The sequence below is a fragment of the Ambystoma mexicanum genome, chromosome 1p, assembly GCF_040938575.1.
Source record: "Ambystoma mexicanum isolate Mex_15411 chromosome 1p, UKY_AmexF1_1, whole genome shotgun sequence".
NCBI lineage: Eukaryota > Metazoa > Chordata > Amphibia > Caudata > Ambystomatidae > Ambystoma > Ambystoma mexicanum.
This window is the reverse complement of record NC_090921.1, coordinates 832,006,156-832,022,281: the sequence shown is the minus strand read 5'-3', so window position 1 is coordinate 832,022,281 and position 16,126 is coordinate 832,006,156. Positions and strand designations below refer to the sequence as shown.

Genomic DNA, 16,126 nt, shown 5'->3' with positions numbered 1-16,126 from the left:
GGGTGCTGTTTGAGCGTAAAATTCGTGAGTCCATCCGGGCCGGGGGCCCTAGAGGCATGCAAGTTCTTTATGACTCTCACGATGTCGTCGAAGTCAAAGACGATGTCCCATTGAGTTATATTTGGCGGAACCCAAACGGTGGAATGTTTGGTCTTCTGAAAGAGGTCGGAGTAGAAATCTACCCATTCGGCCTCTAAGACTACGTTTGCCTGGAGGGCATGTTGTGGAGTCAAGTTATCATTAATGAGTCGCCAATAATCGGCTGAGTTTGTACTCTTCATCTTGGACATCATGAGCTCAGCGTCGTTCTGAAGCATAATCGATTTATGTGACTTCAACCAGTTCTTATATCCCTGTTTGATCTTGCATATTTGGGTGGTGGAGTCACTGAAATTTAAGTTCCCTATATGTCTCAGTTCACGACGAAGAAGCCTTTTACGTTGGAGAACCGCAAGATCAAATTTGTGTTTTTCTGTGAATTGAGTATGTCTTATTTTGTTCTTCACTTCTTGGTATTGAGTCAGGGTGTGTGCATACTCTACCATTCCTGATGCTTTGAAGGACGACACAATCTGATCCATGTCATTAGAGTCCAGGTTTAGCCGAATGCGGCCTGATCCAGTCCTGACAGCGTGGGGCCAAGAGGCTTGGCATGTATAGGCTTCAGCAGAGAACGTCAGGGTTACCATGTCGTGGTCACTGTGGATCATGTACACTACCACGAGACTGCTGATTTTCTTATGAAGGTTGCTAGATACTAGAATGTAATCCAATGTTGATTTTGACTCTCCTCTTCTCCAGGTAGGGGCCGCTGGTATGTCTCCGGTCGTTTGCCCGTTAAGGGACGTTATCTCTCGAAGGTCCATTTCCATACGCCATTGCGTTGTTACTTCTTGTTCACGCTTGTTTACGATCTTTTTATGACCGGAGGTGTTTAAATGGTTAATGCAGTCAATATTGAGGTCCCCACAGATGATTAAGTCTTGTGTGGGCTCTTTCACTAAAAGGTCGTCAATGACTGATGTTATCTCATCAATGAAGTGTTTAGCCTCAGTGGCCTTATGGTTCCAATAAATATTGATAATACAGAGGTTGGAAGCCATTACATGTTCGGCGTCCGCCAAGCTGACCGTGACCACCTGAATGAAGGGAGAGATGTTTGCACAACTCATGATTCTGTAGCCTGAGGCGATCCTGACGGCAACCACAAGACCAGCCATGGGTCTTCCTTTGTTCTGCTTAATGGCAGGATTAAAAGCAATTTCAAAGTCTTCCATAATAGGACTTTCACATATCCATGTCTCCTGTAGACAGATAATGTCCAACCCGTCAGACCACGAGACGTTAAACAAGTGGCTAAAGCCCCTGGTGTTCCAGGAGCCTAGAGTGTGTGTCAAACGGTCCTTAGGATCCTGGCGTTAACATGATTTCTTTGAGCTTAGCGAGGCAGCGACCCACGACCAATCATTAACGTCCAACGCCTCAGACGAGCATTGGGTAGTTAATGCCCCATTGGTCTTCGCTTGGGCCGCTCCTTGTATTGTAATCTTGAGACAGTCTATGCTTCTTGCTGCAAGTGAAGTTTCTGGACCGGTGGTAAGGGGTGCAGAAGGTGTTAGTGTTGCAGTAGACCTTATAGGGGATTTACGCACTTGGTTTTTTTCGTCCGTTTTATGTAAAATGAAATCATCTTGTATCGGGTTTTCTTTGTCGTGCGTTGGTGCTAGGGATATGTCGAAGCCCAAAGACATGAGAACCGGAGCTGCTTGAAGAAGAGTGTCAGCTATCAGCTTCGATTGTAAGTGTAGTACCACGGCATCATTTTTGTTGTCGTTTATGAATTCCACAATTTTGAGATCCTCAGATTCAATATTTCTGAGGGTCGGTACCAGGTGGCATAGCCACAGAACGTTGTGCCGATTTAAAATTAAATCGTCAGTTGAGTCTATACGTTCTAGGAGTACTTGATGAAGCGACGCGGCATTACCTGACAGGCAGCCTTGTTTGCGATAAATAGACGGGTTTTTATTGGCTGTGGAGGCTATTTGCAAACTTCTATTGTTTTTTGGCTGCGGTGGTGGATGAACTTTGGTACCTTGTGAGGGCTCAGGTGTACGCGCCCGTCCTGCAGGCCTGGTTGTAAAGGTTTTATTGACATAGGCCGGCTCTTCCGAGGCACCATACCCAGTGTGCTGGCAAACACGGTCTTTTGCTGAAGCCATAGTGTTGCGGCGTTTTTCTTCCAAGGTCAGGAACACCTTTGGTTGACTGACTAATCCGTGGGGCAGAGGAGTCACCGCCTGCGTTACTTCAAGTAGTGTGACCACTCTGTCGGATTGGGAGCTTGGCGCATTTTGACACACGTTGGCGTACTGGGTAGAGGTCTTGATAGGAGCGACACTGTCATCCGAAGGAGGCCTGTCTGTACCTGATGACATCTGCGACAGATCTTTAGAATTGTTTTGGTCCATTGGGGGTCCAGTACTAACGGGCTTGAACACTGTGGGGATGGCACCAACCGTAGGAGTCGCTTCAACACGCGCACCCTGGGCTTCCGCCTCAGCGTCTCCGTATACTGACATGTTGAGCAGGGTTTCAGAGATGTCGCACGAATTTGCGATGCTGCTACTGGGTTGGTCAAGCTCGATTACTGCTGTGTTGTTCTCGGAGCCAACAGCTCCGTTGTGTTCTTTCGTAATTGTTCGGTTTACAGTAACATTCACAGTTTTAATATTTCTCAGAAATTTTCTAGAATCATTGCCACGTCTTGATTTTTTTGATGGTAGGTTCTTCGATTTCTTTTGAGGCCCCTTTCCCTTACGAATCTTTACTGTTGTATCGGTTGGGGCGGAGGCCTTATTGGCTTTGAATATGTCAAAAATTTGAGGGGACACATCAGTTGTCTCTTTGTATGAGACTGCAATCGGTTCGTCTATAAAGTTTGGACCTTGATTTTGATTTGGACCATAAATTTGATCAGACGAGGTGGCCGTTTGCGGGTCCAGGAGGGCCAAGTTCTCCACAGATTGACTTACCAACAAAATGTCTTTGAAGTGTGGCAGGTTATTTGTGTTGGTTAAGTCCATAAGGGGAGTTTCCACTGACAATTGAACTCTAGGAGTGTTGATAGTGTTGTCAGGCACTAGAGTGGAAGACACACGGGTACCACTCGGAGGGACGATTTCAATGTCATTGTTGTCGTGAGAGGTAGAGCACAGCTGGTGTGTTGGATCAGGGAGGGCTTTAGGTTCCACCGCCACGCCTCTGTTCATGGCCAACCTATTTGTATGGCCGAGCTCTGTAGAATGACAGCACAAGGGTGCCACGATTCCTCTCGCGTCTACGGACTCAGTTCTGGATCTATTCTCGCATTTTTGTTGGAAGATGTTAAGAGCTTGTTTTGCGACTTCAGCCAATAATTTTTTGTCCAAGTTTGCATTTTTGTTAACATCCATCAGAGATCCCAACGCCATCTCTGCCTTATTGTTAGTGTTCAACACCGCGGCCATGTGCAGCATATGCGTGTTTTCAAAGGTTTCCAATTTGGACTGCAAGCCTGCTACAACCACTAACAGGTCTTTTATGTTCTCGTTTAGATGTTCGTACATTTTAAGGAATGGTGCGAGGGATAAAGTCATGGATGATAGAATAGTGGATTGAATGCCAGGCATATATGGCGTTTGACTCGTAGTGCTGTTACATTCTTTCTCATGCTCCACCTTGCGTTTTCTGCTCAAAGGGAATCGCCTAATTTTCGGATATGGGCGATCCATAATGGATGAGTCCGAGGATAAAGTGTCACTTGAGGATACGTAGCAGTCATGGGCTTTCGGTGAGCCTACGGCTTCGTGACATATTTTGGCGTTCAGCCTGGCCGAGGGTGGGGCCAGAGCGGCAACCCCTTGTTTCGGAATCTTCCTCTGTGAGCATTGGAAGCTCGGGGAAATGCTCGAATCGGCTCTTCTTCTTTTTGACGGCCCAATTTGGTGGACGTGTTGGCGATTATCGAGGTTGCTCAACGCCCTACCATGTGCGCTGGATAACGAGTCATGTGCCTCTCTCCTAGGCTCATGTCCTCCGTTAGCTATATCTTTTGAGGTCGAAGTGTTATTTCTCACTTGATTGATTTGTTTAAGGTCTGTTAGCAGTTTGTTAACCAGATCCAGTGAGTTTCTGCGTTGTGAATCAGTTTTGGTATCCAAACACTTTAAATTGGACCACACCCCTTCGGCATGTAACGGCGTATTGCAGGCTTCTGGGCGCGCACCACGCTCAAGTTCCGCCCTGCCCATAGTCGTAGATGGGGGGTCGTGGAATTCGCCTTCAGAGAGCCCACTATACAGTTTTATTGGAGAGGGTACCAATTTGTCAAGGGCGCTGTAGAACCTCAGCCGAGGCGAAACACCGCTCGTGGCTTCATTTTTGCTCGGGCTTGTGCTGTCAAGGACTACATTGCCTGGCTGGACTGCTAGTTCGTTTGAGAGCAGGTGAAGGGGCACTGGCCACGCCGCGCTGCAAAGGCTCCGGCTAATGGGGTTACTTCCTGTGTGTCGAGGTGAGAGCTCCTTATGACCAGGAGTAGTCCCTGTCAATGGCGGGGTCGTAATCATGGGCAAAGCAGTTTGCGTTGCACTTTCACTCTCGGCATTAACACCCATATCAAACTCTGCCGTCGGCGCTGAGGTCGTGGCCTTACAGGATTCGATCGGAGCCTCAGGAACAGGACAAGGAGCAGCTGTCATGTCATCTCTATGCACGCTTTCTGTGTGACAGCCAGACGTCGTTGCCTGAATAGGACAGACAAGCGTTGCAGATATAATTGTGTGAGAGGGGGAAGGGAGGATCGCTACTCTTTCCTGGCTTAGGGCCCCTTTTCTCATGGTATAATTAAAGTCATACGAACAGGACACAGTGGACCCATCTTCACTTACTTGGAGGCTTGATCTTTGCGTCGCTGTGTCCATGATTTCACTTGGGAGGCGCCTTGGTGACTGTTGCAGCTCAGCAGGAGTCTGTAAACAATTTTCAGGCGACTCCAGCCTCTGCTTTCTTTGGGCACGAGTTTTCATGGAGACACTACCACTTTTCCCTTTATCGGCAGTCGAAGACATGACACCAATAGTAGCGGGCCACGCACGCTTGGTTCGGTTAGTAGGGCACGAGGGGCTCGGATTTCCTCAGGCTCGGCCGTACGCCACAACTCAGTATCCGCGGCCGCAGCAAGCAGCCAAACAGCAAAACAGCAGTTGCTTTCTAGTCACACGCCCTTCGCTCACAAGGGCTTAGCGCCGCAAGGGTGCCTGGGTTGCTCTAATGTAGGCACACTTCCTGCCTGGGCGGGCCACAGAGGAGGGGGCGGGGCTTCTCAGCGCGACGGCGCTTCGTTCTCCTTCGGTCTCCTGCGGTCCTCAGATCCTCGAGGTAAGGCAGGGGAATGGATACAAATGCAGCCACAGCAAAACAGCAGTTGCTTTCTAGTCACACGCCCTTCGCTCACAAGGGCCTGTGCCAATTTGCTTGGAAACAGGCACAACGCTGCATACTGAAACAGTCAAGTCTGCAGCCACAAGAAAAAGTACCCTGAACACGGCGCACAGCAAAAAATAACAATGCCACCCAAAAAGGCACCACAAAAGAATAAAATCACAACTACTGCGGCTGGCAGAGGAGGCAGCAGAACTCTATGGATGGCCATGGGTCAGAGAGCACCTGTACGAAAAGACAACAGCACGGTAGAGGAAGAAGGTGCACCTCTAGCAGTAAAGAAATCCAAGGGCGATTCAGAGGCAGAAAAACAGACAAGAAAGGGGCGGCAAGAAAGGTAAAAAGGCGGCGAAAATGTCTTTATTGCTAGATAACTTTGCTGCCAAATACTTAACGCAGCAAAACGAAAATATGAAGAAAAAAATAGAACAAATGATGATGGAAATGAGGGAAAACAGCAGCTTCCCAAAGAGCCAACAGTAATTGTTGAAAACAGAGTACCTTTACAGCCAGTAGGGAATGTAGAAAAGGGAGGGGGCCAGAAGGGCTGCTTAAAGCATGGACTGCCCCCATCCCAACAATGGCAGTGGCAACAATTTTAGGCAAAGTAGGGCAGACAGAACCAACATCAGTCACACCACAAACAGAGGGAGTGATAATCACCATTGTGCAGATAGAGGAAAAGTTAAAAGCCCTAGAAGCAGAGATATTAAATAGAAATAAGAAATCACTGGCTGGGAACATTTATCAAACAGTGAAAGATGCAATATGGAAAAAGGACTACATAGAAGTATTTTCACTTATTGAAGCGCAGCGAAAAAGGCATGGGCGCTTTTAGAGACCCCAAGCAAATTGAAGAAAAAGTGATAGCAAGAAATGCGCATGTAGAGCGCAATTGGGACAGTTGGTGAAAGGGTTTCACCATTCTAGCAACTGTATTCTTGGAGAAAAAAAACAAGGGGACGGTATCAAAATATTAGCATACTTAGACAGAATTTGTGAAGTCAAAATTGCCTATGAGGGTGATGCATGGATAGCATTTGATGAAAGGTTCAGAAGGAACATGTCAGAAAGACCGACAATAGAATGGGATGAAGTTCAAAATGATTTATATCTGATGAATGGGAAGCCCCCATCAGAGGGAGAAAAATCACAGGCCCCCAACGTGCTGATTATGAACGCCTGTCTACATAATTCTAGTAGCACTTACCGTGTCTGTTAGAAGCTGGAACACGGTCACACTGCAAGATCCTAATCCTACTGCTACCACTCAGGTAAGCAGCTGATGTGGTGTGACCTCATTATGTAGGACTGATGTCGCTCATATACTAAAAATGGATTCATCCCTTCCTAGAGATTTTCCCTGTACTCTGTCCAGCCAGTGAAGCAAGGACACCACTTTGAATAAATTGACCGTGTTCCAGCTTCTATCAGACACGGTAAGCGCTACTAGAATTATGTAGACAGGCGTTCCTAATCAGCACGTTTAGTGTGCCAATAAATTACTTTAAACATTATGCCACCCATCTACCAGCATGGTCCCTTACTGTGCTTCATTTTTCATCCAACAGCACACCCAGACACTACAGTCTCCCCGTCCTGACGAAGGCCCCCAAAGAAAGGCTAACGTTCCATACCCTGAAGGGCCGAAACACTGTGGTGTAGACCATGTCTCGTGGAGTGATAGTGATAAATACTCACTATTCTATGTTCACAATTGTATTCACATGTATTTGTTTGTTCACATTTGTTCAGCTATTTTGACCCCTGTCTTGAGAACTCTTGACAGAAGGATATGTATGTTGTAAACCCTGTAGATTTTACCCCAAACTATGTTTTCTGGAGAGAGAGCAATTGCCATTGGTTGTGCTGTATCTAATACAATAGTGTTGTTCTGTGTGGTGTCTCCTACTAAGACATATTGTTATAATTGTTTTCACAAATATAAGCAACATTTTATTGAAAACTCAAAAGGGGTTTGTTCATTTAATTTAATAAGGTACACTTGGATTTGGCTTGTGCACTAAAGTGTAAGGTGCTATAGTGTTATTGTTCATAGACCCATTCAACTGTGTCTTACAACAATTTTGGCCCTCCTGGGCCGAATAGGGTCTCAACCAGGAGCCCTTGTTTTGTTGAACATTTAGACTACTACCAGTCCACCCAACCTCACAACAATGCCTAGGTTTCTCTTTGACAATCAGTTTTATGTGGATTGATGCCTGCCTATGGGTTGCACAGTATCTTGTGCACTGTTTGAACAGTTCAGTTCATTTTGTCAGTGGGCTTTTCAAAAACAGTTACCAGGGGCACAGGTAGTGCATTGTTTAGATGATTTCATGCTTGTAGGACCAGCAGGTACAGGTGACTGCCAAAGGGCACTGTCAGAAATGATAAAGATGGCAGCACAGTGGGGCATACCCCTGGCAGCCGATTAAACAACCAAACCGTCAACAAACATTTAATTTTCTTAGGGATTGAAATAGATACCGAAGCAGGGATTTGCAAGATCCCAAGCACAAATGTAGATGAGCTGTTAGATAAAAATCGAGAAAATGGGAAAAAGAGAGAAAGGTTCTGTCAGGGAGATACAATCGCTGGCTGGAAGTTTAAATTTTGCAGCCAGGGCAACACCACAAGGAAAGGTGTTCGCAAGACGTTTGAAACTAAGGACAAAAGCATGCAGCAAACCCCATCTACACGTTAGACTGGGGGAAATGTGAAGAAAGACCTACAAATCTGGAGATGAGTTTCTAACAAATTTCAACAGGCCAACGCTTTGGTGCACGCCATTGAACTCATGTGACAGAAGGGTGCTCTTCACTGATGCAGCAGGGAGCAAAGGTTTTTGGACATCCTTTAATCAGACTCGGTTGCGGGAGAATGGCCAGAAGCATGGCAGTCAGCAGGCTGGACCAAAAACATTACGCTGTTAGAGATTATACCTATCTGGCCAGCTTTACGCACCTGGGGCAGGCACCTAGCAAACACTGAGCTGACTGCATGATCTGACTATATGGCAGTGGTGGGAATTATCAATAAAAGAACAACCATATGCCATCTGGTACTAAAAGTTCTCAGAGCCATCACAAAAATCAATTTGTTTGAGAATATCGTGATCAGAGCAAAACACATTGCAGGATCAGACAATAACATTGCAGGTGCTTTATCTCGTTTTCAGTGGACAACATTTTCGCCAAATGGCACCCTATGCCCGGAAAGAGATGACAGAGATCCCAAAGGACTGCTTGGAGATTCTAGAAAAATAACAATATCAGCATCAACGCCAACACTGAACGGCCGTGGCCTGGACGCTCAACCTGATCCTACAAACACCTCAAACACGGGTGAATGCAGTAAAATTCTGCCCAGAAAAAATTCAGACCCTGACACTGGGTTCCTTTTAGAGCAGGCCAAGAGAGCCTTGGCGGACAACACATCATCTCAATATAGTGAGTGTCTGCAAACAGCACTAAATGTGTCTGGGTTCAACCATATAGAGTTGTTGACAACAAAGGATATTAATGCATTTTTGAGGTGGGCAGTCAGGGATTTAAGAAACAATGGGCAAAAGGACACCTCACAGCAGTATCATATTTTTCAAAACTGCAGTGAGACTCAGACCCCACATGGAGTTCACTAATTTCATATGCATTGAAAGGATGGGGAAAAGTAGAAGGGCAGGAAATAGACAAGAGACGTCCCCTAGACTTTCAAAAATGTACTAAAATAACAGGCTTATAAGAGGGCATGTGTTCACACCCTTACGAAACCTTGCTGTTCAGAACAGCTTATTCGCTAGCATGTTTTGGAGCCTTGAGGGTGAGCGAACTCATAGCATCAAGTACCAAAGCCAACAATGGATTAGGGATGATGGACATACAAGTGTGCGGGTAGACAGCATCACCATTGATGTTCAGAAGTCCAAAACACGAGCAAAAAGGGAAATAAATATTTATTGTATTGACGATGTAAACAACTGGCCAGTATGCATTACCAATCTGTACTGCTCACAGCGCCCCCTAGTAGGGGGGATATTGTTTTTATTTACATTCATAAAGCGCAGACACAGCCCGCAGGCATCGAGGCGCTGTTACAGGAATTGTTTGTTTTTCTTAGTTGCGTATATTATTTTTTTTTTTTTGTCTTAGTTACGTATTTATAATGCGCTTAAACACCCAGAGGTTTCTAAGCGCCGACCCGGGGATCGAACCTGTTGTTGCTTCGTGTCGTCTTGCTTCCAAGACGCGCACGCTGCCGCTGAGCTATCCTCCCGGGATTGTTGATACACAGGGACCCCTCTGCGTTGAGTCATTAACAGTTCAAGGACATACTGTTGAAAGCCATTGAAAAAACAGGATGGGACCCAAAAGAGTTGGGACCCACTCTTTTAGAACTGGTGCAGTGACTGGGGGGGCTGGGTTCACAGCAGGTAAAAAGCATAGGGGGATGGAAATCAGATTGCTTAAAGAAATACATAAGACCATAACTAATATAAACCTTTTCTCCCCACAAACAGATCAGGAGGCACCCTTAAAATCAGCCTGGATAGTAGAAACTTTCGTGTTCAGATCAGGGCGATGGGCTGAGGAAACAAAAGAAGGGACAACTTTTAAAAACACCATCACCTCATGGTGCGCTTACAGGGGCCTCAGCATGCCTGACAACGTTGAAAATTGGCAGACTAGGTGGCTTGCAGGGTCCCGCCAGAGTTCCTAATCATACACCTGGGAGGTAATTACCTAGTAGCCATGGGGAGGAGAACATTTTTAGAAGACATTTACGCCTCACTAGCAGGCATCGCTCACAAATGGAGGGACACAGACATGTTTTATTCATCCATGCTACACAGGAAAACCTGGCTGGGAGCAAATTCATATAAATCCGTGGACACTGATAGAAAGAAACTCAATAGAGGGGTAGAAAAATTCTGGGCAACCAGGGGACTCAGGTTCATAAGACATAGTGCCATAACCCTGGCCAACCCGGACCTTTTTCACAAGGACGGGATGCATTTATCAGGAGCAGGAATGGAGCATTTGCACAGAGAGATAGTAGATAACCTTGCAAGCAGGGTCTATCACTAGCAACTTTTGGGGGAACCTGGATGGCTGCCAACCCGCCCAGGTGTGGCGGCACGGGCCGTAGGGGGAAACCTCAGCACCCAGTGCCCAAAACTACAGCATATTATGGTTACTGTACTTATGATTATGTTTGTTATGACCATAATTTGTGCAATAAAATTCCACAGCCTTTTATTGCCAGCATTCACCCAATGTTCTCATGTACTACCTGGGGGGAAATATATGTGTTACACCCAGGTTTGTGTTTTTACTTCTGTCTGCATATGGGTCCACTGGTTATACAAAATGCACTGAAATACATTCGGCCTCTAAAAATAAAGTCATGTTTCCATTTGGCAGTTCATGCTGGAATCCTCCTCCCTCGAAGTGCTCTAGAAATAGATGTTATTATAACCCCATGTATGGGGGCTTAGGAAAGATGAAGGGCTGAGTCGGCCATGCCGGACGTCAAAGAGGAGACGTGCTGGCTTGCTGCACGTGTGAAGTGAGTACATAACTCGTGAGTTTACCACGGGGGCATGCAATTGTGTTTCAAAACGACCTGTAACCAATGTTTCAGCAGCGCTGGCCAGCCTGTAGTATTCTTTTGTCTAGACTAACTGGCAGGAGTGACTGCACTAAGGGGGAGGGGGCTAGGAGATGCATGCCACTCCCGGAATATGAAAGCCTGTGTGGAAATAAGCACCCTATTCGGGGCCATGGCAAAGTGATGCCAACATTTGTTTTCAACGAGGGCGCATTGTTATTGTGATCAAAAGCGATTACTGCAAATTGGGTACACTATGGTGAAAAAGCAGGTGTACACGGGGCAGATGGTGAGATGTACTCCATGCATTGTACATCTCTTGGACCCTTCCTATTGTATATAATCTCTTGAGAACATCCGCTGCCCCTGTGGGAGGCAAAGGAATACCAGAACACAACGCAGTGACCAAGGGACCCACGCCAGGCGCATGCCCTGCTACGCGCACGCACGTCCAGCAAGAATGGGCGGCGCTGCACGTTGCGCACGTGCTCCATGTCGGGCAGAAGGGGAAAGACCTGTTTCCCGGAAGAGCACCTTTAGAGACTGCAGCGACCCCAACCACGACCCTCCACCCCTCTAATCGTGCCGGGTGTGTCACAAAACAAAAAGACTGCTAATCATCATACACAGGAGAACACGTGTGCATTTTGAAACACAACGCACACAACCTCAATTGAAGGAGCAACTTAAAGTTAAACTTAAAATACTACAACTGTACAGCACCCAGCCCCCGTACTATAAACCCGCCGTACCGCAGAACACACTCACAGAGCAGAAACATGCAGTTTAATCCTCGGCACACAGTAATGAGTAACCGCAGTTTGTGAAAAGGTGGAGTAGTTATCTGCTGGAAGAGCAGCAAAGAATATGGGAGCATGACCGCCATGTTATGGGGGTTGCTTTCTCTGAGGTCATGACCCTGGCTTTGTGATATTGTTAACGCTACTCTTAAAGCATGTTTTTAAATAACATTTATTTGTTCTTTGCTGCCGCAGCCTTAGGAGTAGAGCAAGATGACACTGCATACTGCCTGCACCCGTGTGTCTGACAGAATCTAAACCCCTCACTCTCAATTGTGAGGGGTTTGGCCATTGGTCGCTACAGCACGTTTTTTAGGTGTTGGCCCATAAATGTCGCTGCGGCGAGGCCTAGTGGAACAACAAATATTAGGGAGAAGGGAGAGTGGTAACAGGCAAATGTGTCTCAATACACATCCACCTCAGTGATGTGGCGTTGTTTCCCTCTTGCGTGTGTTTCTGGCATTGCCAGGTGCACAGGGTGAACGTTCTGTATGTGCCTTGGCTGCAACTAGTTGCCCTTGCCTGATCTGATGAAAAGAGTCCCAGATGTACAAGCACGGGGGCTTGTTTTGCTCTACTTTTTTTTAGTTTGAAGTGTGTGTAGGTGCTGTGCTGAATACTTTAATGATTGTTGTCCCATATAATGGCGCCATGTTTATTGGTTTCCTTTGGCCGTGGTATTGAGTTTGTTTGGGCATTGGCGGCTGAACTTGACATATGACAGCCAAACACCCTTTGCCTGGTTGTATCTATTTAGTTAGCAGATAAATATGGCACCAAACTAACACATCAGAACAATACCATACAAAGACAATCAAATACAACATAAACATCCAGAAATGACAATTACTTTGCCATTGGTTTTATTCTGTTCATGGCGGTGACTGGAGGCTTACCCAACTAAAACAAATGCCCACTGAAACACACGCGCCTCTGTGGCATCCCTCAGCCCCCACAGACGCTGTTTCACTCCTTGCCCTGCTCTCTCCCACACTGTAACAATGCACTTTTGAAATGGCAGGTGCTGTTTCTACTGCACCATTTCAGTGCTGCTCGCTTGGATGGTCTCGAATGCATTGTTATATTTGTCAAGCCTCCTTACCTGTGCACAATGCTCTCACACGGACACACACACACAGGATTTATAAAGTGAAAACACAGCATTCGTTGTCTGATCGCCATGTCTCTCTGTGCATTCCAATAGTCCAACACTACCCCGTATCTCGTGCTCTCGTCTCTTCCTAAATCGTTGTGACTAGCTCACCCAGTACTCCTTTTGCACTCAGGGACTTGTATTTATAATGGGGAATGTTGTGTTCTGTTGCTGGGATTTGCACCGCACGCCGCTGTGCATTAGTATGGGTTCCAGGCCAATTTGGTGGATTTTAAAGAGAAGGCGGTGGGTCAAGTCAAAGAGAAGGAAAGCGCAATATAGCGTTTCTGTTGTTTTCATGCGTGCAGACGAGTGTCAGTCTGTTTTTGTCACAAGGGCTCAGAAGCATGTGTCACCAGATGGCAGCCTCCCGTGCCCGTGGTGCTAGGGTGCATTGTCCAGGGCAGTGGTATAAAAGTGGACCTATGTGTAAATGGCGCTGCCAGGGGCGTGACATTGAGGAATGCCATCGCCATCAGAAGGCTGCTGCTCCCTGCAAGATCGCTCTCTGCCAGTGTCATTTTCAGGGTACGGTTGACTTTGCACCCACACCCTCTGTTCCCACTGTGCAATGCTCCCACCCGCGTCTCACGTGCAGGCATACCTACTGGCTCCTACCTACCCATACTCACGCTCCAGAGTCCCCCGCCTCCCACCCCCCCACCCCCCCACCCCCCAGGGCCGGCGCAGGCATGACGCTCTTTTGTGCATCGGTCTTCACCTTGGCACCCGCCAGACCCAAAATGATATAAATGAGTTGCAAGTGTGTAGAGGTCTGTCAGAGTTTTATGATGTTTGAGCAAAGCAAGAAGCAACAGGGCCAATATTACACTCACACAATTGCAAGCAGCAGAAGTCCGACAAAGCAACATTCTCAAAAGTACAATAAAAACTGATTGCATAAAAAGATGCCCACACCTTGTATTTGAGATCTTTAAATATAAAAGGCTCAGCCTATGTCCCCATTTCTTTTAAGGGCGCAAGGCAAACTACACTTCCAAAGGAAGGGGCCCTACTAGGGATTGTGTGGAACAGTTCAGGTTTGGCCCAATCTAAACAATGTCTGTGACCGTGCAGTTAGCGCTGTACTGCTCATTTTGTGGAGGGACCACGCCTGATTTGAACATGACCTTTCACTTTCTGTAATGGCATGGAAGTCTGAAAAAGGATGGTCTGGAGGGTTGCCCAAAGTTTTGCACTGGTCCGAGAGCAAACCGGCCCCATTTCAGCCAATAGCATTGCATTTTTGGGTATGGATGAACAGTTTGTGAACAGTGAACACCTGCCTATGCAGACCTATCCTTTGTTCTTGTCCGAATACACCTTTGAGCCGAGAGACAGGACGAATTCAAATCTGGACGCGAGTCTTTAATCAGACGTGAGTAAACGTGTGCCTATTATGGAAGAATGTTGTGCTCTGAGCTGAATAAATCTTTGATTGGGTCTGAGCGAACCGACACCCTCGCCCCAAAACCTCACCCCTTTCGTTCCTTTTGGTGTCTACTATAAAGCTTGCTTGCCTTTCGAGAAAGCCTAATATTGCATCTTTCTGGAAATTGACAAAATGTACTGGGGGACAAAACCACCTTCCCTTCCCGGGTGGGGGAAGGCGAATTGTCAGGGGTGTGGGTGCGACTGGGGGGGCTGAGCTAGGTGTCACATGTGCGTGGCCTGAATATAGGATGCTGGCTGCTTTTGACAACTAAAGAATGACCAATTCATCAAATTGTGCATTCCTTCTGAGCATGCTCCTTTCATCTGTCAGAACAGTCACCAGGACAGTAAAATGTTTGCAAAGCATGAGGCATGTATACAGCTTTGGTCTGTTTCATTGTTCGAGTTTGGGCTGTACTATTGAACAAAAGGACGACTTTCAGGTGCGGTTCGTTATCGTCGCTCCCTTGAGAATCAACACGTACTGCGTTTTAGGAGACTCGCGGCAGTCGGGGGCAGACAGCTTCCTCAACTTGAGGGGTGTGGGGGGTTTGGTCCTCGGGTCGCTCGCAAGTGATTGGCGCTCACTGTCTAGAGGCGAACTACCTGGAAGTTACTCACCGGACATCCGGCACGGCTGCTAATCCGGGCGCCTCAGAGGCACGGCTTCCTAGGTGATAGCAGGGGTCGCCCGACGCTCACGGGCGCCTCTGCTGCTCGTCTCTTCGCTGTCCATGGCTGGCGCTGCATCGAGCACCGCGCGCGGGGACCGACGAAGCCTCGGCCCGGACGTCTCTTCACGGCTCGCGGGCCGCCTGTGCGATGGGCTCTGCCTTCTCGTTCCTCCCCCGGTCGCTTTGCTCTGTGTTCGTAGTGCCGGCCCCGAGGCTTTGCAGTGCTCGGGGACTCGGGAGAGGCTCTGCCTGGCCGGCGCCGAGTCCTAGGTGGTAGGGCCACATACTTGTGGGCGGGGTTAACGCTGCATTCTCCGCTCTTCAAGTGACTAGGCTCCAGGCTTGGAGACATTCCTAGCTTGGAGGGGTGGGAGCAGCGCATCGCTGGCCCGCAGCCGCCCACACATCTAGTGAAACTTAGCTGTAGGAAAGGTAAAGGAGCACGGTCCCGTTCTAAACTCGGAAGGCGCACACAGGTATTCATACCCACTTCCATGTATTATATACTACAATACATTCGTACACACGCGTGGGCACTGCAGGGGCGGTGAATACAAACGTGTATGTGTGTAACATGTTTCCGGAGGAAAGCCCAGGTCTCACAGTAATAATACCAGCCCCGGACACAGGTGTCACATTCGACGGCCCAAAATTATGTGGTGTGGCTCCCCCTGCCCCCAGTGGCCAGCAACACAAATGCAGCATTGTGGAGGTACTTTAAGGTATGCAGAAGTGCAATGAAAAACGGATTACACGTTGTTTGGGGGGAGAAGCAGTTTCAGTTGCTGCAATTTTGTATCTCCATGCAATTGTCTGTTGACAAAATCAACCTATAATGCAAATTGGGAGTGGAGGGTGAGGGGGGGGGGAGAGGGATGGGGGTGGGGGTAGATTCTCAGAAAATTATGTTTTGTTTCTCATGCTTCACACGATAGTTAATTACTTGTAATACAAGTCTCCTACACCAACTT

The 16,126-nt window shown here is 47.4% G+C and overlaps 1 protein-coding gene across 1 annotated transcript in view; it reads right to left on the bottom strand.

The window, feature by feature from the left end:
* Positions 1–15,567, bottom strand: part of LOC138581428 (toll-like receptor 2) — a 95,417-nt gene extending 79,850 nt beyond the window's left edge. The window contains exon 1 of the mRNA XM_069652752.1: positions 15,103–15,567. Within this exon, the coding sequence (XP_069508853.1) occupies positions 15,103–15,109 (7 nt within the window). The 5' untranslated portion in view covers positions 15,110–15,567. The remainder of the gene's footprint in view (positions 1–15,102) is intronic.
* Positions 15,568–16,126: the final 559 nt, after the last annotated feature.